A 27,945-nucleotide genomic window follows, 5' to 3' on the forward strand; every position below is an offset into this window, starting at 1 on the left:
AAGTAAATCTACTTAAAATCACATTTAAAATCATCTCCAAAGGCTCATGCATTAAATTAATTACCAAAGACTAAAACAAAGTACATTTATTTTTGCTATAATTATAGTTAGTTTTAGTTTTGTAAACATAAAATGTAGTTTCAGTTGTTGTTGTTATTATTATTATTATTAATTTATATAAATATTATTTATTTATTACATTTTTTGGTTTTATTTCGTTAACGAAATTGTTTTTCGAATTTTAGTTTTAGTTTTTTTTTGTTTTTTTTCCCCCATTTTAGTTAACTAAAATAACCTTGCCTCTCAGATATTTGGAACTTGTAAAACTAACAAAAATTAATGTAACACAAATTCAGGGTCACTACCTGCTACACTCCAAAATTAAAGTATTGATATAATTTAAAAAAAAAAATACTATGCTATAATGTATTGTAGCAAACCCATAGTTGAGCTGGGTGATGATCGAATGAGGTTTATATGATCTGATTGTCTGTGAGACTTTGAAGGAGTCGATGATCATCAGCTAGCCTCAGCGGGTCCTTTTTGATAGTGTACCCCACTTGTGCTTTTGTTATATTTGAGGATAGGCTTGTATGTTTTGCAAGTGGCCATGATATAAAATAATGCCACACACTTGAGGCGCCACTGTTAATTGGCTGCATGAACCCACTATCTGTTGATTTCAGCAGGTGTCCATGGTGTTGCCAAAACATGTGACAAGCAATAAATTGACCTCAAGCAATGACTGCCATTGTGGAGCGGACATGGCATGACCCTTACTACCAATACTTTTCATGACAAACTGTATTCTGCACAAAACCATAAAATAAAATGTTTGCGCCTCTTTCGGTCTTGTTGGATAAGAGAGACAAAAAAACAAAAACAGATATTAAAAAAAAGTGAACATGTTATAATTGCATCTTATTCATACATTTTTGTTTATTTCAATGCTGACCATCATATTTATTTTCTTTATTTTGCATCTCACTTACTACTGAGAGTGACTATTGGTCATGATCTGCTGGTTTGATCAAAAGTCCAGCCTGAAGGTTGATTTGTCTCACTTTCTAAGTGAACCGTTGGAGTCGTCCCATGTGGTTTCAAGAAACAGTACGAGACACACGCACACACACGACGGAATAGCTTACTGCACATGCTCGCCAACATGAAAAACACAGTGGTGTCCTGCAAACTAAAAGTCTTCTATTTGCAAGGCAATAAAAGTGTTTTGATGTTTCTTTGGGATACAAAAAACAACTGCTTTTCTATAACACAGTGACAATTGCCAAAAAATGTTTTCACCCCATCATGTGAAATCAGCTGGAAATATGGTAACAGTGTCCTCAGCTAATAGTGTGCAAACAAAGAAGTGGTTGATAGGAAGCCAGAAACGCAGGCTTGAATATTTAAAAGGGTGCGCTATCTTGTCTATTTGGTACTGCTTAATTAATATTCCATGCTCCATGCATTCTTGCAAATATGAGTGATTGTGCTTCTCCCCTTTTCATTCATTCCATTGGATTACTCATACCTTATTTGTTTGTAGGTGGGTCACTCCATCCACAATTGTGTTGTTGTCCCATTGTGCATGTGTGAGCAAAAATGAACAGGCAGAATTTTCATGCCTGCAGTGTTGAAGCTCAAGCAAATTGCATCTGCCCGCTAGTACTATTCGTCAGTTTAGAAATCCTTTCAAAAAAAAAAAAAAAAGGACTACCTGGCCTAAGTCGCTCATCATTTTGAAAGAATTACACTGTCTGGGGAGGCTGCCACATATGGGGAGGGAAGCGGAAGATTAGACAGGAATGTAAAAGGAAGTAACAAAAATAGGAGGGTAGGGGCACAGACACGATAAGAGAGATATCTTTTTAATATCGTCTGGCAGGTGCAAGCCATTGACTGCTGGAATGGAGGGGAAAGAGGGATCGGGAGAGCACAGAAAGAAGAAAGAAGGTGGAAAACGGTCACATATAAAAATATGAGGGTCATTCACACAGGATCTACCGAAGTGTTATCTGTTGCTATTTTGGTTGATTTTTTGATATGGGGCAAATCAGTCTAGATTAGAAGCTACAGAGAAAAAGTAGATTGGTTGAAGATTGGTTAGTGCTGTATGTGACAGGAATGACAAAAGAAGTGATTGTATTTTGACAAATCATTTGAGGACAGTGGACAGTGGAGTGGTTTCAGTCGTCTGCCTGCATTCAAATAAATAGCTGAAAAGTGCATTAGCGATTCTGGCTCTCCTTTCTTTATGTATTACAGTAAATACTGTAGTATAGTGTAAACACCCACCTGCGCCCCGAAAAAAAAATGATAATAATAATAATAATAAAAAAATAAAACAGTTGCTTCAAAACCTGCAATATAGCAGGGGCCTAAATGACAAACCACAATATAGCCGGGGAACATTGTAGTTACAAATTAACACCAAAATAATCAGATTTTAATAAACCAGTTTTCTTTTTTTAAACACAAACTTGATTGTAGATAACCTTAAATAAAGTAAACAATTATAAAACAAGCTAACAACAAAACAATTTTAAGATTTTTTTTCAACCCATTTCCCTTGATTGGCGCCTACTCTCATTCATATCGTTTCATATAATTCAATTTCACATTTAATTAAACAAATATGGAATGATGACCGGCTAAACTACGTAGCATCTGAAAATACGTGCAATCGGCTTTAAAATAATGCACACATTGTGGTAGTAAGTTTCTTGTGTCCAGGAACACTAGGGAAACCAAAGAAAAAGAAACATGCAATGAAAAAAAGAGACCGCTACTTTAACCAAAAAAAAAAAAAAAAAAAAAAAAAAAAAAAAAAAAAAAAAGACACGTTTCCCGTGCCTGGGACAAGATGACTCTGACCTGTCTCTACAGTCCAAGTAATATCTGAAGACTCCTCACAGCTGTAGAACAGACTCACATGGGCACACTGGCCCAGTATTGACCTGCTAGCATGTGGCAACAGTACCAAGTACATTATTACACAAGAGGGCTATAGCCAAACGCTAGATAGAAACAATGGAATGAAAAGGGATTGCTTGGAGTGTATGTGAGTGCGTGTCTGTCTACTAGCACAGTGTAACACTTACCACTTGTCCATTCTGTGGGTTTTTGTGAGCGTAGGGTGGACCTCTGATGTGATTCCACATCTGACCAGAAGTCATTGCAAAAACGACACACTGAGTCAAAGTGGGAGAGAGAAACAAATATATATATTCATAAACATTATTCGAACCATTTGATCAATTTTAAGTAGTGGTGTATACCAGTGCTGCCATGGCCCATCCAGTCTTGTTGTATATGAATTCCAAGTTATTTCTTCTCAGGTAAAGTAGACCTCCGACAAGAGACACTAACAGGGCCAAAGCTATGGTCCCTGAATAATTAGGAGGACGGAAGACGCGGATCTAGAGAGGACGACATAAAGCAATTGTTTTACTCTTGTCAAAACTGGACAACAACCAAAACTAAGAACACTTTATTTGTTATGTCTGATCAGCCTCCCAAAATGTCCATTCAGCAGTTCAAGGTTCTCTTTCATGCACACTTGAAGTGTGGGCAGGCAGGCCTGAGGCTGTACCATTTGTAAACAAGCAATCAAAAAGTAAATGGGAATAAAACTTAACATTTTGACGCACATCCTTTGCTTGTGTAACCTGTTTGTGCACAATATATGGTTGATGGAAAGGGAATGTTTTCTCTTTCTTTTTATAGTGTTTAAAGGGATATTTTACTTATTTAGCCATTTTTGGCAGTCAAACATGAAGATTTTTTCTATAATAAATTTGATATTTGCATTATTTTTCATGTACAATTAGTACCTTTAAAAACACATTTTGCAACTTGCTGTCGACTGAAAATGACATCACAAGGGCTCAGGTAACCAATCACAGCTCAGCTTGTGAATGTCACATGACCAAACCTAGAAAACAGGTGAGCTCTGATTGGTTACCTGAGCCCTTGTGATGTCATTTTCAGTCGACAGGAAGTTGCGAAATGTGTTTTTAAAGGTACTAATTGTATGTGAAAAATAATGAAAGTATCAAAATAATTTTAAAAATTATTTTATTTCAGTAACAATATTGTTTTTTGAATCTTAGTTTTATTTTTTTCGTTAATTTTAGTGAACTAAAATAACCTTTAATAGCACCTGTTTTTCGACACCGTCCCTTCTTACTTTGACCACCTCCAAACATTTTTGTTTTTATTTTATTTGAACTGAGTCAAATGCCATTTTTATATATGTCGCGGGCCACTAAAAAATGGACGGCGGGCCACAAATGACCCCCGGGCCGTAGTTTGGACACCACTGAGCTATGTGAACAATAAAATAACCAGATGACAATTTCACCATTGTTTTTGAATTACAGGCTGGTGGCATAATAAAAAATGAGTGTGCTATAGCCATTTTGCTAACATGGGTGCTCGTCTTCACTCATCATAAACTCATCATAATAGCCCATAAACACTCATCATGTGTATAACATACCTGCACATCTGTACGGTCTGCAATCCATTTGGCCAGCTGCTCTGAAGCAAAGCCAATCCTCTGAAGGTCAAATGTGTCCGCTCTTTTTGGCTTTCCCTTTGCTGGAAAGTGCATAAACGTTGGTGCGCTGTTCATGTTCAACTAGAGATAAAAACAGACATTTAATCGAGTATTAAGGTAAGATACATCATGCAAGTCGTATGTGATTTAAATCTCAAGATTTCCTGCAATAATTAAAACAAGACTGGTAAACACAAATTTGTAAATAATAATAATAATGATAATTCACAATGGATTCACACACTCACACATTCACACTCTGGTGGTGGTATACTACGTCAGTAGCCACAACTGCCCCTGGGGCAGTCCAAGGACTACCTCCTGAGCCAGGGCTGTCACAATAACTGACTTTATCCCAGGGCTGTTCAATTATGAAGGAAATATTAATCATGATTAATTTGATAATAATTGAAATCTCGATTAAGACAATCATTTGTTTTTTGGTACAAAACAAGAAAATGTTTAAACATGTAAAAAAATATTAAATGAAGACACATTTCTTTCAAACACTATAATTATGCAAGTTCCTCTTGGACCAAACTACATTTATTAAATTAGTCATTTTAAAATAAAAAGGTGCAAATATATATATGTGAACGACTCAATATTATTAGTATTAATAATAGTTGATTTTTGTTTACAATTATGCCGATTTTGTAATTGTAGAGTGTGATAAATGAAATGTAATAGAATTTCGATTAATTGTACAGCCCAACTTTACCCTATTTATTGCTGTAACATTGGCATCAAATCAATTTACCGGTAACTGCAAAAAATAATGGAATCACATTAATTTCCAGAATAAATACAATTGAAAGAGCAAAGGCAAAAGTCTGGAATCCGCTTGCATGTGTGCTGGAACTATCAACCAATTTCCCATTACTGGGTGTTGAAGCTATTTTAAAGTTTTCAGAAGTCTTTCCTTCGCTTCCTTTTTTTTTTTGCAATAGAAAGTGTTACCTCTCCAAAGGATTTCAATGCTTATTTAGGTCAAGACTCATTGCTTCTTTTCCAACTATTCTTTTATTATGCTGCTGGGTTTTCCATTCAGTTTGAGAACTGTGCCTTGAAAACGAGTTTATAAGACACTGGCTCATACATTTTGCTCCAAGATGCCGCAATAATCTTCTGATTTGATCATTGCTTTGATGCCTTCAATGCCTCCAGGACCTGTTGCAGCAAAGCAGGACTCCAGCATGACAGGCAGACTGCCGCCAAAAACGAGAACCTCCAACAGCTTCACTTTGGCTTCATATCTTCACTTATGATCTGATATGCTGCCTTTGCTGATAATGTATCTATAATTAATCTAAACAAAAATGGCCTCATTTGCATTTATTCATGATTATATTTTAAATAATGTCCTAAAAATTGTGCAAGTCATTCTTAACAGGACTGCGAGCATGGATCGAGCCATTAAAAAAAAAAAAAAAAAAAAAAAAAATGGGAGTATGAAAAACGTTCTAGGTTGCACCTTAGGTGTTCGGGAAAGTCCGGTGAGTATACACATCTGCTTGTAAAGAAATAGTTCTGTTGCAGTGGAATAAAAATAGGTTGGGATGAGAATCTGCATATCCAAATCTGAGACCATGGTCCTCGGTCTTCAATGGTGTAGTGCCCTCTTCAAGTCGAGGTGGAGCCTCAAGTACAAGAGTCCAAGTATTATTGGGTAAATGAAGCGGGAGATTGAAAGGCAGATTGATGCAAGAATGTCTGGGCTCTCCCTTTCAAATAGTGTGACAAGCTCTGTCTTCCAGGCTCAGAGTCGAGGCGTTGCTCCCCCACATCGAGAGGAGACAGATAAGGTGGCCTGGGTCTCTGGTTAGTAGCCACATCCACATGGGGGAGGACCCAATGCCAGCTGGGCAGGTTAAAATATAAATTGGACCCCTTAGTACCTGTATTTTATAGTCTACGTCAGTGGTGTCAAAGTCCGGTCCTCGAGGTCCTGAGTCCTGCATGTTTTAGAGGTTCCGCATGTTCAACACAGCTGATTTATATTTAAGCTCATCAGCAAGCTCTGCAGGACCCTGATAATTAACCTGATCATTGAATCAGGTGTGTTTGAGTAGAGAAACCTCAAAAACATGCAGGACTCAGGCCCTTGAGGACCGGATCTTGATATGTGTGGTCTATGTGGACCTGTACTCAACCACGACAACCCACATACATAATGCACAGTGAAAAGAGGCCTTTTGAAAAGGGCATAGAGGCAATTTAACCTAATGGCCTCAACAGTGACGGGGTTTAACTCATTCATTCCCAAAAACGTATGAATACGTTTTTAATACTTTCTCATTCATTCCCAAAAACACATTTCTATGTTTTTTTGTTTAGTTTTTTTTATGCTATAGCAAACAGAATGCTTTAATATAGCTTCTGAGCTGAAGAAGTCGCTTAAAGCAATGGTAGTATTACAAAAAACGGCCATCAAGTGGCAGAAGAGTATAAGAGATCAGCCATGTTCCAACAATTTTTTTTCCCCCAGTGTTTTTTTTTTTTCTGATGACAAGAGAGTCTAAGCTTTCTTTTAGTAGGTGTCCATGTTTTATAGCACTAGAACATAATATTCTGTGGGCCTTGCAAAATCAGTCCAAATCCAGTCAAACAGCCGGGATTGTTTCAGTCAAAATGGCTGGGCGTGAAAGAGTTAATAGGAAAAAAATGCAACATGCAACATTTTTTTTATTTTCAATCTTTTGCTCCTACGTCCTGACACTAACTTCAGCTGCAAGGTGATTGGTGTTCCTGATCATGATAATGGTGATGAAATTCTGATATTTGTCATGAGATGTATATATCGAATATCAGTGTGGGTAACTCAGATAGGGAGCTTTTTCGTTGTACCATATTGAGATATTTTTACGACACAAAAGTACACAAATTCTACCACACCATGATTAAATCTGTTTCATGTAACAGAACTGAAGAAGACACAAAACCACAACACAAGAACCAACCACTTTCTGGAAAGAAATCACCAACCGTGGAATTTTGCCGTGGCATCATGTTTCCGTTGAAAAGGCTAATTTGTTGTGACTGACTTCAAAAGAAACAAAGTGTACACTATAAAGTAGCTTTGGTATAAAAATCTGCTACAAAACATCGAGCTAACTTCCCACGCTGGCTTCAGGCAAAAACGTCAATTTCACATTCTTTCCACATATCAATATTATCAGTCAGTCCCAAAGTGGATGTTATTTCGTCAAATATTGACCGATATGAGTGTTGAAAATTGTCTCAATTTTCTCAAACACTAAGTTTAAACAACTCTGAGTTTCGCCAGCCAAAATGAATGAAATGAATCAATAAGCAAATGCCGTATGGGCCTTGGATAGTTTCAACACGAGGACAAAATCACTAAGTGCAATCATGTTGTATGCATTTTGCAAAAGAATATAGCAGTTGCAGAATGGACAACACTGAAAAAGCAATGACATCGTCACCTGTTGGAAAACATCGGCTCCTTCATCGTAGTCCACTACGGTGAAGAACAGCTTGTTAGAGAAAGCCGATGAGTAGCGCCATGAGTTTGCCAGGACCTGGTACTCCTCATTTGCTTGCCTGGAAGATGTAAGCGTGACAAACAATTGTAATGAGGACAAAACACCAGGTACAAGACAAGCTCAGCATTTAATTGACAGTTTTAAGTAAAAACACAAAAAAAAACAATATAAAAACAAATAATCATTAGAGTAGTTGCAATACGAAGCATTCTCTTTGCCAGCAAGCACATTACTGTAGATCGCAGATGCCAACACTGTACATTTTGTAGGGATTTTCAATACCATATTTTTCCAGACATATACCAGTGTGAGTATTCACCAATACCGACACCACTGGTACTTTTGATACATAAAATAACAATTCTCCAAAATAGTTATTGTACATCCTTACAGAATAATAATTAAAAATTTTTTTTTTTACAATTTTCAATTGTCTTTACAATTTTTCTTTGGCAGCGTCTTCGAGCATCTTCGCACTTTCAGAAAAAGCACAAAAAGTGTTTAAATGAGAGTTGACAGTGAATCCAATTTTTAAAATGGAAGACAAGTTCAAAATGGGGGTAAAAAACAAAAAGTCAGCAAACAGGTGAAAGTGGGAGAAGCGATCCACAGGGGAACACATACTGTGTCTTAATTTCGAGTCTTTCGAAGAGTGACTGAATTTTTTTTTCACCCCCACAAAAGGACACACTTACAACATGCGCTGTTTTCTACTTATTATATTTATTTCTGCATAATTTCCCAGTGCGTGATTCACCACTTTGTTTTGCGTTAGGTGCCTTTGTGATGACTCAGAATGCTGAAAAGTTGCCTGTCAGGACTCATTACGTTGTGGAGAGACGTCATACTGTTATCTCCGCAGCCGTCGGGTTGGTTTGAAGTGTCTCCAATCTTTATAAAAAGTCAGATGAATCCACATTCAGTTGTCAAGGATGACAGCAGCGCCCATTTATTAACTTTGATGGAACACAAATGAATATAATGTTACTATTGTTTGAACAAATCCACAATTTCAATCTGTGCTTTAACTAAAAACAGCATCATATCTTACTACACTGTCACAAATCAAAATGCAAGGGAAGGTTACTGAAGTGTAATTGATGCTCAAGGGCACATGGCAAGTTATTGAGATGTTGACATTTTTTGTTGGGGTGTACCCAAAATTGCTGCAGAGTTAACTTTTGTTTCAATAAATTGTTTGAGATGAGGAAATCAGCAGTGTATTCCTTCTACTTAAATGTCCTACTTTCATGATATATCGCTGCCGCGTGAACTTTTTACATTTTCCATAAATTTCATCTCAAAGCCAAATATCCATAACTTAAGTGGTTCATTAATACAAAACTGTCATTTTTTACAGGTAGGATCCAACTTTTATTAGTACAGTAATGTAATCATTCTGCGAGGATGTTAGTAATTAGTGTCAACAATTGCAGAGCTACAGAGATTATTATGATGTGAGGACCCCAGTAATGATCCATACTTGCCGTGCAGTTAATATAATTGTTCACAAAAAAGCTCAGGTCAGCATCTCACACACCGTAATGACTCCGTAATCGTGTACTGTTTCTATTGATAAAATAATGTGGTGTCAAGGCATCTGTGTTGCAGTGAGAAGTGGGAAGAAAGAAAGCAACTTTTATGCTATGTGCTCTTTCTGTCTGTATGTTTAATTGTGATTTTGCAACTAAGGTACGCAAATATATAGTTAGACAGAATAGCAATGAAAGACTCAAAAATATTTGCATGTGTTTGTTACAATACTATTATTCTTACCAGTACTGCTTATCGATCTGGTATTTTAATGGTATTTTTATTGGTCCTTTGTTTAGAAAAACACTAAAAAAGATATTAAAATTACAACTGCTTTTAAAAAATAATAAGAAATTGTCAATCACTCAAGAACATCAACTGTGCATGAGATACATGCTTCTATCGTGCATTGAAACCTGTTGCGGTTACATTGTCATCCTTCGGTCCGTCCCAGGCATGACGAATTGCATCCATAAAAATCAAACATTTGCTTGATTAGTGTAATCAATGAATGATAGATAGATGAGAAGACCAGAAAATGGAACATATTGCATGTATACAGGCCTTGCTTCACCCTGATCACAAGGATTTCATACAGAGCTGTCCATGGTGCTGAAATTACACAAGATGTCACATTTTGTATGAGCGTACGGCCAATCTGCTTGCCTCTTCTACTCAGTCCCAAAACACAAGGGTGATGCATGCTTTCCAAATTTTGAATGTGTCCACAGAGTACCTGTTTTTGTGGAAATTTCACTGGATGTGGAATCTTTAAGAAACTTTTTCTGAATGATTTTCCACGCTCATTTGTGTATTGAAAAGCATGGCACGTATTGCTGTTCCAAAGCAGGCAAATACACGTCACATTCTCGTAACTTTGTTCTCTCACGAGAGTGAAGACATGATAATAGTGGTCCCCTTAGGCGAGTCGATGAAGGCAGATGTAATGTGTAGCGATAATTGGGTCGTCTTTTGGACGAATTAATAATCTGGACGTTACAGAGGTAAATTGTAGTTACCTCGATAACCTCTGGGGCACCACGTTGAATTTGCTTGTTAACAGGAGCAACCAACGACCAAAATCCTTCTTTCATCAGTCATTGATAATCTAAAGTCGCCACACTCGATATTCAGTGGTTCGTTGTACTAACAAAAGAATAATAATCCACTCGGAAACACAGATGACTTAGGCGGAATAAAGTTTATAAAACATGCATTTATTCACGATTGCTACACTACAGAATCAAAATACTGCCTATCTAACTATTCTACCGTTAGAAGAAGAGAAATAAAATAAAGCGAATGAAAATAAGGAAGGAATGCGAATGAATAAAGAAACAGGGAAAAGAGAAAATTTGACCTGCCAGATTTGTGATGTTTCAAACGTAAGTGGCACACAGTGGATACGCCGAGGTAGAAATCAAGCGCACTTACGAGCCCTGGAGTTGCGTAGCAACGAACAGAAGTGGCGGCCTTTTTGACAAGGGGGAAAAAAGAGTCAATGTTCGTTGAAAAAGGCAAGGAAAAAAAAAGGTTTATTCCACAGGTTAGCGAGGGAGCCGCGCCAGGGGCCTGACGTAGTTGCGCGGCTCGTCCCTTGATTGGTTGGTGATCCGGCGAGGTTGATCCTCGCCGAGGTTGGTTCTGCTGGGCAGCTGTCCGAGCTCAGGTGTTGCAGCTCGGTCAGTACGCGCCTGCGTACGGGGAAGGCCAGCCGTTGGAGGTGCGTTGGCACTGCGGCGGAGCGCCACCGAGTAGCAGGTGCGGTGCGCGGCTTAGGTGCACAACCTTGAGTCCGGCGGTGCGTTGCAAGTGTACCCGGGACCGAGAAGGTCGGGCGGGTGAGCACCGATAGTGGAACAAAAAAACAAAAAAAACGAAAGAGTCTTTAGTCAGCGTTGCAGTTTGCACTTGCTTTGGCGTGGCGTGGCGCGAGGATCCGATCTCGTTAACGGATCCTGCCAGGAAAGAAAAAGCCACGTGGTTTGCAAGTTTCTTAGACAAAGGGTTCGAGCAGCCTGGCTGGCCCACTTGCAAGTCGGGCCAGAGTTTTTGGAAGAGGCTTGTGAGAGCCGGAACAGGCGAGAGAGCAGGAGGGCAAAAAAAAGAAGAGAGCGGGCAGTGGTCTGCTCGTGTTTTTATAGTCTCTGGGTGGGGCGAGCAGGTGAAGGCACACCCTTCTGTTCGCTCGCGCAGACTCTCAGAGGAAAATTATTAAAAAGATTAATAATTTGGCATTAAATTTGGTCAGTCTGGCAAATCAGTTTTCCCACACAACCCGTTTAACACACATTGTAATTAATGCATCATAAACTAACTTGTGAGGTAACTTCTACTTGTCTAATCTGACTGAACTGAGAGACATTGATTATCTTTCATTCTTTATGGAGTACACATGAAATAGGATGTTCATACACACAAAGATATAACATGAATCATTCGTAGTTCAGTTGTCTGTCAAGAATTATCATGATATAAATGTGTAAAATGCGGTTACTTATGTGAATTGTCACTAAGGATAGTTCCAAGTTTCGCCACTTGGAGGTGTTGTTGCTCCATCTAGACGTTCCGGGAAGGGCGAGGCGCCAGAGTATCCTTTTGTGATTGATAAGAAGTCATGAACATTCCTTTGATCGGTCATTTGTGTATTCCAAACCATTGGAGCCATTTGTTCGGGCTCCGAGCAGACTGCTTGAAATACACTCCTTCGGCAGACGCATGAATTCCTTTGTCACCTGGTCAGCGGCTTCAAAAGAGTTTTGTTGGTGGCAAGGACCACCTGTAGAGCTGACCAGGCTGGATCCTGTCTGGGCATTGGCATATTCATGCACTGCAGAGAATTTGCTTCAGGAGAAGCAAACTTAAAAAAAAAAAATTAGAGGGTGAAATGGACCTAGGCAATAGTTGTTACAGACCCCCCTTCGTCAAGCGGGATGAATCTTCAGGATGTCCAGGTTGGCGGGTCCAGATGATGCGTGGCCAGGGTCCAGGCCACGGTCAGCCGGCCGGAGTCCCACTCACGCTCTGCTGCAACACTGAAGACATACCACTGGTGCCACTTTTCCCTAACCTCTGCCTGGTTATGTGTGTGCAGGGTACGTCTGTGTGTTTTCAATGTGTCTCTATGTGTATTCAGTTAACAGTGTGTCTAACTTGGTACTGTGTCAGCTAACTGAGGGACTCGGGTCCCAAAACAGGCGCGGGCCTGGGAAAGACGCAAGACGCGAAATTCCAAACAAAAGAAAAGGAAGAAAACTTTTCCTAAGGCTATAAGGCTAGTATCATATTATGAGTAACTAGGGGAAACGAACAGCAAATTAAAGAAAAGAGAGAGAGAACGAGAAAAGAGGCTGTCGCCTTCTAAAACTCAAAAACCCGGGACTATACTCAGGCCATAACTCTCTTATAAAGACGGGGAGGTTGTCTCAGGCACCTGCGTGTCGGTGCAAATCTCCACCCCTGGGGGTGTTCGTCAAAAAAAAAAAAAGTCTTAGGTCGGTTAGCGCGACACTATCGTTGCTAGGTACTTAGCTATCGCGTCTTCCTATGGTGTAATTAAACACCCCAAAAGTCGTGCGTTATCCAAGAATAACTGAAGGGAAAAGGGAAAGAAAGGGAGGAGGGGAGAAAAGGGAGCAAAAGGAAGGAAAAAAAAAAATCAGAGTATCCTTGGCAGTCGCGCTAGACTAAGGGAAGGAAGGCAAAGGGGCTTAGTTAGATTAGCTAGACTCACTAACGCTTTAAAAAGAGTACTCTGACCTGCTTTTGAAGGCCTTAAGTACGGGGGAGCTTTTTATGGCTAGCAAAAACTGATTTCACGCAGCATACCATTCATAAGTATCATAACACCTTGAGTGTACATAATCTTTTGAATTTGAGTTGCAAATCATTTTGTAGTTGTCTAGTCTAGTTCTGCATAATGCTATCGGTGTTACAGCTAGGACCGTATCCTTAAGTGTTGCACCAAGCGTCTGCAAATAAGTAGCAAAACACAGTATGCTAACCTCTCGCAATCAACAAAGACAAGCGGATTAGCGTCGCTCGGTATGGTATCACTGAGGGGTTCGGTAGGTGCAGCGGGGTGTTGACCCCCCTTTTGCACGTGTGATACTTTCAAACATCGTAGTCAGCGAGGTCGGTCGGCGGAATTTGGCACGTCTGTCGAAGGTGGCGGTTGGGTCGCTGACTCGGAGTCGGCTGGTGACCCCCCTTTGTCAGTTCCGCACGTATGCTGGTCCTGAGATTCGCTCGATCGCGTTCTCAGACGTTCAAACCCGCAGTGACTTTTGATCTGGTTTCGGTGGACCCATCTCAGTTGGTCCCCCTGACGTCCTTTATTCATCCTAATTTGATAGGCGACGGGTGACAGTTTGTCGACGATTTCATGTGGTCCTGACCACCGGGGAAGAAATTTTCGGGCGATGCCCCTCTGGGCACGCGGAGTATTAGCATTTGGTTGCGCGAACAAGTAATACCATACTCGATCACCTATTTCAAACTCGGTTTGTGAGGCTTTCCTATCGTAGTAGGTTTTCTGACCTTCTGCACTTTGCTTAAGCCGTTGTTGGGCAAATGCAAACGTGGCTCGGAGGTGGGCTTGCAAGTCCTCCACGTACTGGGAGGCCGTGTATGCCGTGGCTAGGTTTGTTTCTCCTGGCTGGTACATCAGGTGCAGGGGGAGCGTCATTCGCCGTCCGGTCATCATTTCAAAAGGGGCCACCCCTGTGGATTCGTGAGGGGTGGCTCGAATTGCCATGAGGATCAGTGGGAGTCGGGTGTCCCAGTCCCGATGGTTGGAAACAACAAACTTTTTCAGCAAATTTACCACGGTGCGATTAGTCCGCTCCACCTGTCCTGATGACTGCGGGTGATGGCTAATATGCAACTGGGCCTTGATTCCGAGCATTTGCCAAAGTTGTTGCATCACCTCGGCTGTGAAGTGGGTTCCCCTGTCTGAGTTAACCCGTGAGGGCAACCCAAAACGGGAGAACACGTGGTTCATCAGCAGGCATGCAGTGGTGTGTGCGGTGTCGTTTGGAGCAGGCAGGCATTCTACCCACTTGGTGAACGCGCAAACTACTGTAAGAAAGTATTTGTTCCCTCTCAGAGATCTGACCAGTGGTCCCACCCAATCAATTTGGAGATCAGACCATGGGAAGTTGACTCCTTTCTGTTGGAGTGGTGCTCGGTGACTCGGGTTTGCTGGCTGAAACTGGCAGCAAACCAGGCATCCTTTGATGTAGGTTGCTACATCATTATGCATGCGCGGCCAGTATGCCACCTGTTGTAGTGCGGTGACAGTGGCCTTGAATCCGCGGTGGCCTGCATAAGGCGCGTCGTGGGCGTATGTTAGCAAGACCCCCCTTTGGCTCCGTGGAACCACCAACCGCAGGGCAGGCGGAGACGCGGAGTCATAAACCAGAAGGCCTTTAACGAGACGCAGCCTTTGCAGCACGGAGAGCAAGTCTTTGAGGTCGCTGTCGTCACTCAACGCGTCAGGCGACACGGGGTTGGCGACAGGATCAGAAAGGTGCTGAATTATTTTGAAAAGCGCGGGGTCGCCGGCCTGTTGGGCGACCAAGTCGGAGGTTCGGACGGGCGGTACGCACGTCACGGGCCCCGTAGGGGTCCGTGTGGGGGCGTCGCGAGACTCAGCGGCGGCCGCAGCGCGGCGGCGCGTGAGAACGTGGACCTCCAGGGTGGGCTGGGTGGGCAGCCAAGCTGTATCAAATGTCCAAGGAGTCCCGTTGAGGGCCCCTTGTTTGGCTAACGTGTCCGTTAGGTCGTTAAAATGTTTGTCAGGTCCTGGGACTTTTGAGTGTCCCCGGACCTTTTTCCAATAGACATGCATATCATTGGAGGAAACCAAAATGGTCGCATGTCAAAATGAGGTCGCGGTGTTTAACGGGTTTCTTCGCTGACGTAAGGAAACCATTTCGACGCCACACCGGTAGATGACAGGTGAAGGCGAGGCGGGCATAGTTTGAGTCAGTGCAGATAACCAGCACCGTGACACCGTGTTCAACTGCTAATTTGAGTGTAATCAGGATGCCAGCGATTTCCGCATATTGAGAAGAGTGGGGGCCCAATTGGAATAGCAGTGGTTTGCACGGTGTGTCGTCGACCCAAGCGATGCCCACCCCAGCCTGCAGCTGGGTTTGGTGGTGGTAAGAGCAGCCATCCACGTAAGCTGTAGGCATGTCTTTGCAGACATGTTCCTCAAAATAGCGGTGACGCGTGAATTCCGGCATCGGTGCCACGGCGACGTCTGTTGGCGGGGTCGGGGAAGTTAACACACAGTTCTGGCAAATTGCTAGATCGGTACCCAGTGGTAACTTTGCGTTTTTCGCGTACCGGACTCGAACATCGTAACTTTGTAACGCCATAAGCCAGCCGGCAATGCGCGCGTTCGTTACGACACCGTCTCGAATGCGTTGGTTGTTAAGAAAAGTAACCGGATGATGGTTAGTATCAATCGTTACTTTTTGACATCCAATGTAGTTTGCGAAATGTTTGATTGCCCATACTGTGGAAAGCAGGGCTTTTTCGCAGTCGGAGTATTTCAACTCAGGGCCGTTCAACGTTTTACTGGCGTACGCCACGACGCGTTTATCCTGGTCGTACATTTGGTATAGACCCGCACTCAAACAATGGTCGGAGAATCCTGCTTCCAAGAAAAATTCCTTGTTGCTATCGGGGTACGCGAGACAGGGAGCGGAGCCCAGCTTTTGTTTTAGCATATTCATCGCGTTGTTTTGTTCGTCACCCCAATCGAAGGGCGTGTCTTTCTTCAGCAGGTTAGTAAGAGGGCGTGCTATGTCAGCAAAGTGTTCAATGAACTGGCGCGAATAGTTGCACACGCCAAGGAAGCTGCGCAATTTTGACACATCGGTGGGGGTTTTGATGTCAAGAAGGCCTTGAATACGGCTGGATTGTGGTTCAATCCCGTTCGGCCCAACCAAGATCCCCACGTAGTTGACCTTCGTGCGACACCACTGACCTTTCAGGAGGGACAGTTTGGCACCTGCAGAAGACAGCTGTCCAAGAACGTGGTCGATTTCCATCAAATGGTCATCCAAAGAGGAGCTCCTCATCATAATGTCATCGACATAAATGAGGTTGCCCCTGGCGGCGGCATCAGGGCACGCCTTGTTGAGGAAGATGTTAAATTCGGCTGGCGAGTTGGCGTAGCCGAATGGACACCGGTTGAAAGTGTACTGTTTGTTGCCAAAGGTGAATGCCAACTTGTATTGATCCCTGGGATCTACTGGGATCGTCCAGAACCCCGAAGCCACATCGATGGTGGTGAAGAATTTGGCATCTCGAACCTTGGGAAGTTCCTGTTCAAGTTGTGTCATGGGCCATCGCGAAAGAGGAACCTGTTGGTTCAGTTTGCGATAGTCAATGGTTGGTCTCCATGTACCGTTTGGCTTCAAGACTGGCCACAATGGAGCCGAATAGGTGCTGTTACAGGGGCGAATGATGCCCTTTTCCAGCATGGCGTCGATAGTCTTCTGTACTGGTTCGTAAGAAGCTATCGGAATCTTGTACTGGCGCACGAAAGTTGGAGGAGCGCCGGGCTGAGTCGGGATGCGGACTACATGTAGTGCCGTCAACCCGCAATCCAAGGAGTCCTTGGCAAAAGACGGTGTGTATTTCATTAACACGGTGCGCAAACGTTCGCGGTCCTGTTCGGACCGGAGCGCGTCGGCGCGGTGCAGAACTTCTTGGAGGTGCTCCTCGAACTCTGGGTACGGTTGAAGGTCCCCATTTGGAGTCGTGGTTGGTTGAGGTTTCTCTGGGTTTCCAGAGGGAATGCTCGAGGGCGTTGGAGGCAACGCGCTCAAGGCATAAATCACCAGTTGTTGGTCTGTCCCCAGGTCCACTCGGACGATGTCTTCATCGTTGGTGGGACCGGCAGGGTTGACCGTAACAAGCTGAGATGGCCTGGTGAGTCTTCGGCCACCGGTGTCTTCAGTCAAGAACAAGTCAGATGGGATGTGTCCAACCACAGGCACCGTTAGAGTGAAGTCGTGGAAGTCGGAACGGATGAGCAGGCCCAGACGGGTCGCTTTTGGTATGCGAACGTCGTACGAAAGGGGGTTGTGAACCAAGATCTGAGTGGTGAGGGAGGCGTCCACGATGGGCGTGGCCTCCAAGAGTAACGACAGGTTCATGAATTCCGATGAAGGTTGAAAGAAAGCGGAGCGAGCATTCAAGACCTGGTTAGCTCGTGCCACCAAGCGAACCGGAATGTTGATCGTGGTCGCCGGAGCGATCACTTCATCCTCGTTTAAGACTTCGCAAGCATCTGGGATGGTCTGTCCGGACTTCATGTTTGGAAGACTGGGAACACAAGCTAGAGGTTCCGAGTTGGTGAGGGACCAAAGCACGTTGTTGATGGTGTCCACATGGACGGCAAGACGAACAAGCAAATCTGCACCCACAAAAAGGGTGTGAGGCGCGTCCGGGACAACCAAGAAGTAGTGGGTCAGTGAGTGCTGCTTCCACTGAAGGTTTAAGGCGCACACGCCCACTGCAGTTATTGTAAGAGGAGGTTCCGTGTTCAACGGAAACCGGCAAGACTTGGAGACGAAAAGAATGTTCGGGTCGAGATCTCGCAAGTTGTCAGCGAATGCTGCAGAAATGGCTGATTTGTCAGCCCACAAGGCGAGGACGGCGTCAAGAACAGGTGCACCTTGCACGTGGACACCTCCGATGATGCGTGGGGCGTACCCTGCATCAGGTGGGGGTGGGTCAAGGTCACAAAGAAAGGTGTCGTGGCTTCTCAGCCGGTCCTTTGTCGGGGACGCGAGGGGTCCTGCCTTGGACTGTGTCGTGTCCCAGCTCCCTGTGGGGGCATCTGCTTCCCCGTGGGGTGGCTGCGCCCGAGTCACAGTGCAGAGCTGAGCCTGGTCAGGGCCCGAAGGGAATGTCGGCAGGGCCTGCCGCACCTGGGCCCAAATCTGGAGTCTCTGGTAGTCTATGATGGGTTGGAAGCGGAACAACAGGTCTTGGCCAATAAGAAGGGGGACTGACTCAATGGGTCCCACATAGACTGGATGGATGAATTCCATGGGGCCAATGGACCAGTGTACCATCGCGACAGATTCCAGCTTTGTGTTAGTAGGTGAGAAAGCGCTAACGGTGAGTGGGCACCGCCGTAGGCGGAGCGGTCGACTGTTAGCTTGTGACGCGGCGCGGAGTTGTTCGAACACCGTGTTGGACATCACCGTGATGTCCGCGGCGGGATCTACAAGGGCTTCGTAGGTTAGAGCTCGCTCCAGGGTGACGCTCAGATAGAATTTACGAGCCATCCCCCTGGTGGTGAGGTCACCTAAAAGCTGTTGGAACGGTCTCACGTCATCGGTTGATCGCGATACTTGCGGGTCTACTGTGTTTGGATCAGCCTGCAGTACCAATATTGTTGAGTCAGAAGGCAGTTTAGTAGGTGTCTGAGTGTCGGCTACTGGAGGCCCCTCTGGTGACCTCTGCTGGTGGGTCACTTCAGTGGGCATCCGGCCGTCGGTTAGTCATAAAGGCGGGTCTTTTGACGAGTCTTTTGACAATTTCAGGAGTGCCTTCAATATGCCGCTGGCAACTGCGTGGTGGTCAGTCTCGGAGTCGGCTTGGCGGTTCCGGGACTCGCGGCAGGAATCGGTTGCTGGTACGCGTTCGACTTTATCACGTTTTGGATGATAGCGCGAATCGGGCTTTCCTTTAGCAACTTTGGAGCGCCGGCGGTCGTCAGCTTGCTTTTCTCCGTCCGCTTTCTCGTCACGCGAGTAGTCGGTTTTGGAGCGCGGTTTCCGGTTTCGCGGGGCGCGGGACTGTTTTGACTTTTTGGATTTAGTCTGGTCTTCCCTCGGAGCAAAGGAGCAAGCTCCCTCCAGCTCTGAAGGAGGACCCACGTCCACTTTATAAATTCCTGCGTCGCCTGCCTTGGGGGCGGATAATTTTAGCTTTGCATAGCCCCTAGCTGCTAAGTCACGTAGCTGCGAGCTATTCAGTGTCTCAGGACACAAAGCCAGTCCCAAATAGTGGTTAAGGTTTTGTTGGAGGTTTCGGACAAACAATGTTTTAAAACCAGGATCTTCCTCCATGTTGGGCTCGTTACGAGTCCCAAAATAGGCATCGCGAAGACGACTATAGAAAGCCTGAGGAGCCTCCTGCTTTCCCTGTTTGACGAACATGGCGACTTCCATGCCCGACAACCCAGGAGAACTGTCAAACTCGCGTGAGATGGCTTGGTGCAGTGCCAAAGGGTCAGACAACACATCAGCGGGCTGCCGTTCCAGCAGTCTGTTGACTGCTCGGCTGGACGTCATTTTGATCAAGTACAACTTATCTTCCACGGTTGCCATTGGGAACCTCTGGAGATGATAGTTGATGTCTTTCAAATACTCTGTTGTGTTGTGGGACCCCCCTGGTTTCGGTTCGAATTTTGCTATGTTTCGAGCCAGCTTGTCCAAATCTTTCCAGGCCACGCCCATTTGTCCCTCCAACGGGGGAGTCGACATGGGTCCACGTTGGAAACTGTCATCACCTGATGGCCCTAAAGCGTGTGGGGAGGCGGCCATCGGCGGTGCCAGGCCTAAAGCGGCGGTGGTCACCGGCGGCGTCCTCCAGGCGGTTCCGGACTCAGGTGACAGTTTGAGCTGTGGTGCTGTGGCTCTGGGATCAGGAGGTCTGTGCGGGGGTGGAGCTCCCGGCCGGGAGGCTCCTCGGGAGACCTCATTCAACTGCTGCGCGCGTTGCAACTCATGTTTAATATGAGCTAACTCTGCCTCATATTCCTGCTGGCATTGTCGGAGGCGGGTAACCTCGGCTTCAGTCAATGCTAATTTAGTTCGCAGGTCATATGAGCGGTCCACTTCGGCATTACGTTCCTCCCTAAAGGTCTGTACCTGAACTTGGAGGCGCTTCACTTCATCGGTTGACTGAGCTAGCGACGAACTAACCCGAAAGTAATTAGCTTCTGCTAGCCGAAGTTGGTCTTTTGACGGTCGTTCAGTCAAGTCAGTCACCTCTGCTTTTAGTTTGTGAATTTCATTTGCCGCGGATCTCAGCAGTTTTTCTTGCTCTCGATTTGTCTCTTCGACGGTCGCGAGAGCTTGGGTTAACTCACCAATCTTTTGATGGGAGTCGGGAGTGAAAGCAGACTCATCTGCATCACTGCCCAGATTTTCGGCTAGCGCCGCATCTGCGCGGGCTTCTGCCTCATCCAGCTGCGCTTTAACGTCATCCAGCTGGGTCTCCATGACCTTCACTCGGTCGTGGGCGGCTTCAAGCTGTGCCGTGGCATCACGCTCTGCTGTTGTGCCATGTCAAGTTGGTGTTTCACTTGACAGTCCTCGGCATCGCTCAGCTTCAAGTGTGCGGCAAGGTTCAAAGTCAGACATCCGAGCATTCGAATGAGTGACTTGTCCTTTGGGGCTTTGGTCTCAGCGTCACTCATGAGCTGCGCGAGGTTATCATTTAGCGTATTGACATCCGCATCCCTAATAGACTCAGCGTATCCAGGTAAGAAGTCCTTGGTCAGCTTCTGCACCAGTTGAGCCAAGGTATCTAGGTTCTCACAGGGGCTGGGAGTCTCTCGGAGTGATGCCATATTGTCAATAGCTTTTTAAACGATCACACTTGTACTAGCGTTTAATAGTTAGTTAATCAGCGTACGCAGTTAGCTAACTACCGCTATCAAGTATTATCGTCAACAATACACACTGGGTTCAAATTATCAAAAGGGGAATTGCCACAAAAGCAAAAGATTTGTAGTGGGCTATGCAACCCACAGCTTACACTATAGTTGTGAAAAATCAATTCCAGTTATCAAAACAAACAAAAACAAACAGCAACAAAAATAAAATAATAAATAAATAAAAATGAAAAAAAAATAAAAAAAATTAATAATACTAACGTCAACTTGATTCACTCAGCAAAGAATAGCTTGAATGAGGGACGGAGTAACTCTGAAATGTTACAGCGGTCAATCCCAAAAGCTAAATCAAAAAAAAAATTCAAACAAAAAAAATTTTTTTTTGGAAGTCGAGTTAAAAGTTGAAATTAAAATTAAATTAAATAAACAATAAAACAGAAAAAGGGGGAAATAAACTTAAAAGGGGTTAATAGTCTTAGTCAAATGACTGGTTACAGTGTCAGTACAGTTTCATGCAAATGTCCTGTGGACGGGGTTTTCGGGACACAAAACTGCAGAACTATACAGAAATATTAGAGCTGCCTCTCTAATAATAGCTCATTCGAACTCACACCTTCTTATTAACTAGACACAACCGAAAAACAAAAACAAAAGAACAAACAAAAACAACAAAGTTAAAAATAATGGATAAAAATGAGAAGAAAATAAATAAAAGGGAAGAAAATAATAATAATAGTACTAGGTCTACCAAACCAACTAAACAAACACAAAACCTGAAATTAAGTGGAATGTTAAGTCAAGAATATAGCTAGTTAGCCTAGTATGAAACTGGATAAAAGGGAATACGAAAAAAAAGAGGAAAAAAAGAAAAACACAATAGTGTAAATAGTTCCTTTGTATTAATTTGACCCAGCAGTATGTTTTGTTGATGCACCCGTAATTACTCTCACGCTAGGCAGCGTAAAAGGCTAGAATGCGGTCAGCTATTACTATAATCCTTAAACGCAAACAGTCAATTAAGCCTACAACTGCGTTTAATCGGACGTGGATAAATTTTTTATTATCCTTGTGTACTAACGGTGACGACACTCACTAAGTACAACGCTCGACACGGAAAACAATTCAAAAAGCAATGTGAAGTGACATTGAATCAGAATTATCGCGGAGCAAGGACCACCGGCGTTAAAGCAGCAGTGGGGGGGTCAGTTGTCTATTGACAGCTCAAACGCTGTCTGACAGCTGACAACCTGCGAGACCCGCTCCCTTTCGGGGCGTCTACAGGCGTGGCTCAAACTCGCCAATGAGAAGGGAGGGGGAGGTACTCAACCACGCCTCCACGAGCCACACAGCTCTTCACAAGGACTATGGCGCCACCTTGTGGAAATGCGTACACGGTACAGGTAAGCAGCTAACGTCTTAGCGCTCTGTTAATCCGCTCGCCACGAGCTGAAACTTTGAGTCGGCGGCTACAAAAGCTCAGTCACGACTCAAACTTCTCCCACAAGCTAGGTGTAGGAGGAACACGGGGAAAGTGACTCGGACGTCGTTTACGTTGCTCGCGGTTAGCTACTCCGAAGCACGTAACTCGAGTCGGGTCAACGCGACGCACGTAGGCTGTCACGTGACTTCCCACAATTTCCGGAAACACAACAATACAAAGACAAACAACTTCAAATTCAGCCAGCTGAAATTTAAAAGTTGCACAACTCGAGTTCTATCACGTACGTTTTCAAATACAAGCCACTATTTTTTCAAACGGTGACCGGCTCTTACTTTTATTCCAACAATCAATCCCGTTACTCTCGTTTACTTATAGCACGTCACTCCGTGGTAACACACGCAAGATGGCGGCTAACCAGACGCTCGATTCAAAGCTGAAGGGGAAAGTCAGTGCAGTTCTATGTAAGAAGAAATGTTTACCTTTTTGCACAGAGATAAATGATTAGGTACACTACGTGAAATGCGTTTTACTTTTCACGTCCAAAGTCTTGTGTTTTCGAGTGGATCTTCTTATGTTTTGTAGCCTCACACGGCCGGCACCATTATGTAGCGATAATTGGGTCGTCTTTTGGACGAATTAATAATCTGGACGTTACAGAGGTAAATTGTAGTTACCTCGATAACCTCTGGGGCACCACGTTGAATTTGCTTGTTAACAGGAGCAACCAACGACCAAAATCCTTCTTTCATCAGTCATTGATAATCTAAAGTCGCCACACTCGATATTCAGTGGTTCGTTGTACTAACAAAAGAATAATAATCCACTCGGAAACACAGATGACTTAGGCGGAATAAAGTTTATAAAACATGCATTTATTCACGATTGCTACACTACAGAATCAAAATACTGCCTATCTAACTATTCTACCGTTAGAAGAAGAGAAATAAAATAAAGCGAATGAAAATAAGGAAGGAATGCGAATGAATAAAGAAACAGGGAAAAGAGAAAATTTGACCTGCCAGATTTGTGATGTTTCAAACGTAAGTGGCACACAGTGGATACGCCGAGGTAGAAATCAAGCGCACTTACGAGCCCTGGAGTTGCGTAGCAACGAACAGAAGTGGCGGCCTTTTTGACAAGGGGGAAAAAAGAGTCAATGTTCGTTGAAAAAGGCAAGGAAAAAAAAAGGTTTATTCCACAGGTTAGCGAGGGAGCCGCGCCAGGGGCCTGACGTAGTTGCGCGGCTCGTCCCTTGATTGGTTGGTGATCCGGCGAGGTTGATCCTCGCCGAGGTTGGTTCTGCTGGGCAGCTGTCCGAGCTCAGGTGTTGCAGCTCGGTCAGTACGCGCCTGCGTACGGGGAAGGCCAGCCGTTGGAGGTGCGTTGGCACTGCGGCGGAGCGCCACCGAGTAGCAGGTGCGGTGCGCGGCTTAGGTGCACAACCTTGAGTCCGGCGGTGCGTTGCAAGTGTACCCGGGACCGAGAAGGTCGGGCGGGTGAGCACCGATAGTGGAACAAAAAAACAAAAAAAACGAAAGAGTCTTTAGTCAGCGTTGCAGTTTGCACTTGCTTTGGCGTGGCGTGGCGCGAGGATCCGATCTCGTTAACGGATCCTGCCAGGAAAGAAAAAGCCACGTGGTTTGCAAGTTTCTTAGACAAAGGGTTCGAGCAGCCTGGCTGGCCCACTTGCAAGTCGGGCCAGAGTTTTTGGAAGAGGCTTGTGAGAGCCGGAACAGGCGAGAGAGCAGGAGGGCAAAAAAAAGAAGAGAGCGGGCAGTGGTCTGCTCGTGTTTTTATAGTCTCTGGGTGGGGCGAGCAGGTGAAGGCACACCCTTCTGTTCGCTCGCGCAGACTCTCAGAGGAAAATTATTAAAAAGATTAATAATTTGGCATTAAATTTGGTCAGTCTGGCAAATCAGTTTTCCCACACAACCCGTTTAACACACATTGTAATTAATGCATCATAAACTAACTTGTGAGGTAACTTCTACTTGTCTAATCTGACTGAACTGAGAGACATTGATTATCTTTCATTCTTTATGGAGTACACATGAAATAGGATGTTCATACACACAAAGATATAACATGAATCATTCGTAGTTCAGTTGTCTGTCAAGAATTATCATGATATAAATGTGTAAAATGCGGTTACTTATGTGAATTGTCACTAAGGATAGTTCCAAGTTTCGCCACTTGGAGGTGTTGTTGCTCCATCTAGACGTTCCGGGAAGGGCGAGGCGCCAGAGTATCCTTTTGTGATTGATAAGAAGTCATGAACATTCCTTTGATCGGTCATTTGTGTATTCCAAACCATTGGAGCCATTTGTTCGGGCTCCGAGCAGACTGCTTGAAATACACTCCTTCGGCAGACGCATGAATTCCTTTGTCACCTGGTCAGCGGCTTCAAAAGAGTTTTGTTGGTGGCAAGGACCACCTGTAGAGCTGACCAGGCTGGATCCTGTCTGGGCATTGGCATATTCATGCACTGCAGAGAATTTGCTTCAGGAGAAGCAAACTTAAAAAAAAAAAATTAGAGGGTGAAATGGACCTAGGCAATAGTTGTTACAAATGTTTTAAACTTATCGTTACAATAAATACTTTGTAGATTTAAGTAAACAGCAGCTGATAAAGAAGATATACACATTCAAAATAAAAAAATGTTTTGACATCTTGGGTTTAGCTCCCCTTTAAAAAGTAAAGTTTTTAGCTTTTTGAACAGCTAAACACGTTGTGGAGCCCTCAGGGCCTCCAGGAGGGGGTTCCAAAGACATGCTGCTGCTACTTGGAAAGCCCCGACACATATGGTGTACTGTAGAATTTATTCTTTGGCCAGTGAAGGAAGTGGGTGGTAATGGACGAGAGGCAACTTTGCAAAAAACAACAACAAAAAAACAACAACAAACAAACAAAAAATCGCGATTGGTCGGTGGCGTCTAAACCTAGTACGGGCCTTTTTTTTTCTTTTTTTTAAAAATCATATTCCACAAACACTTCATATCCCAAAGACTGCGGTGCAGAGGTGGCAATCCATTTCTGTAAAGGGGTTGTCCACTGGTTCATAGAGTGTGTTGGCACTGTTTAAAAGATACCTAATATTGCATTTTATTACTGGCATATTTTTACCGCATCTCAAAACATTTACCCCTGAAGGAATCATAAAATCAAAAAGAATTATGTATGACCCACTCTTTGCCATTTAAAAATCTGGATGATGCTGAAGATAACCTTTAACCTTTTTGACCGATAACAGCCGTAAAAGAGATACATTTCTATGCTAATCTGATTGGAACATTTGGATGAATCTTTTAACACAGACAAACACCAGTGAAAACATGACCATTTAGTACAGTTAACGAGCCATATGTTGTTAAACGTTGTGCTACGCTTCAGCAAAGCATCTCCAGTACTGTATGCCGACTCCTTCAGGGTTGACTGACGCAAGTCAACTGACAAGAAGATGGATGAACGGCTTCTACTGTAAGTACTGCCAGAATGCAAGCATGTGCCTCTGAACTGAGCTTGAGCTTTGTGTGTAGGTGCACGTACCGACAGACAGAACACTGCCTTTGAGGCTGCAAAGCTGTAAACATGACGATGACAGAGTAGTTCCTGGGCGGGGCTTTGACAAAGCGACGGAACTTGTCACCGTTCATCCGGACAACAGAGCGACGGGAGGACCACTCCATCATCTGGTCAACCTTCTCAGACAGGAGGTTCTAGAAATAAAGAGGAAGAAAAGAGACGTTTTGTGGCTAGGATTGAAAAACGACTACATAGTGTCGCACTGGACATAGTACACACAGAGATGCCAACCGCTAACGTCACTTCTTAGGAACATTCTGGATATTTTGTCAGGAACATTAGCAACTCAGCCAAGAAAAACACACAACACTACAACTTTCTTTATATTTTTTATAATAATCTCCTTCTTTGAGTGGTTTCATGTGACAAAAGAATGACAAATGCATTTTTTTTAAATTTCAGTTGTAATGTATTTGTAGCTGTGCACTGGGTTTAGGTGTGAATTGCCTAGTGCCTGACGATTCGATTCGTATCACGATTCATAGGTCACAATTCGATTCGATACCGATTAATCCCGATACGAATTTGTGAATCAATTGTTGCGATTTTTACTCAAATTTAGAAAGTACTATTCAGTAAACGTGTGCATGTACACTGTAAGATTTGTATTAAAAGGTATCATTTATTTATCTGAAACTTCAGTCTTATAACTGTGAGCCAATGTATCTGTTTCATGTGTGAACAGCATTGAAATATAATATTATGGCTTAATGCTCCATTAATATAACATTCTTCCATCCTTAAGGTGTGAATCCTAAACCTAAGTAAGACGTTTTGTTGAACATTTTTTCCATCAAAAATGGATATTTAAAAATCGATTCGGCTGCCTATTGAAACGATTCGAGAATTGCGAGCTGTAGTATCGCGATATATTGCCGAATCGATTTTTTTTTTTTAACACCCCTACTCGCCAGCCAGTCACAGCCGTGAAGCTGAACAAGTGCACACACTGTTTTTTACACAAAGGATGCAATGACAAAAATGAATTTCAAAATTATGTGTTCTGAAATTGAAACCTAATTAATTAATTAAACCAATTAATGATTTTACCATGCGATGCGACCAAACGCAACTGAACTGGCCCGTAATGTGCAGGGTTCTGTAACTAGATTTCTTGAGAGGCCAACAATCAGCAACACAAACAATGTGGCATTGTTGCAGATGAAGGCCAGTCAAAAGCAACATGTTCTACCACATCATGTTTCACAACAAAATGATGTTTCCAAAGTACGAGAGGAGGTCAGAGATGCAACATTTTTGTTATTGCACAATTCTTTCATAAGCTGAGCTCAACGTTCTAAAAAGTTTTCTGTCAACACAAAAGGCTCATTTTTCTCAGATACTTGTTAGTGAGCACTTCTCTTTTGCAGAAATAATCCATCCACCACACACGTGCCGTAATCAAAATCCCGATTAGAGAGCATGATTATTGCACAGGTGCGCATTAGGAATGTGCAACTGGCAAGCAGAGCTGTTGCCCGTGAACTGAATGTTCAATTCTCCACTAAAAACCATTTCCATTGGTGTTTCACAGAAATTGACAGTCTATCCAACTGGGTTTACAGCCGCAGACCACCTGTAATCACATAAGCCCACTAACTCCCCATCCAGCGCTTTCATCTCCATGATTGTCTGAGACCAGCCACCCAAACGGCACTAAAACAGT

General features: G+C 43.6%; 1 protein-coding gene across 1 annotated transcript in view; it reads right to left on the reverse strand.

Moving 5' to 3' along the window:
- Positions 1-27,945, reverse strand: part of LOC144020562 (dolichyl-diphosphooligosaccharide--protein glycosyltransferase subunit TUSC3) — a 58,180-nt gene that overhangs the window by 13,731 nt on the left and 16,504 nt on the right. Inside the window, exons 2-6 of the mRNA XM_077524171.1 lie at positions 26,244-26,413; positions 8,008-8,125; positions 4,502-4,642; positions 3,279-3,419; positions 3,102-3,191 (exon numbers count right to left, since the gene is read on the reverse strand). Coding sequence (XP_077380297.1) covers positions 3,102-3,191; positions 3,279-3,419; positions 4,502-4,642; positions 8,008-8,125; positions 26,244-26,413 — 660 coding nt within the window. The remainder of the gene's footprint in view (positions 1-3,101; positions 3,192-3,278; positions 3,420-4,501; positions 4,643-8,007; positions 8,126-26,243; positions 26,414-27,945) is intronic.

This window comes from Festucalex cinctus, chromosome 6 (genome assembly GCF_051991245.1).
Source record: "Festucalex cinctus isolate MCC-2025b chromosome 6, RoL_Fcin_1.0, whole genome shotgun sequence".
Lineage (NCBI taxonomy): Eukaryota > Metazoa > Chordata > Actinopteri > Syngnathiformes > Syngnathidae > Festucalex > Festucalex cinctus.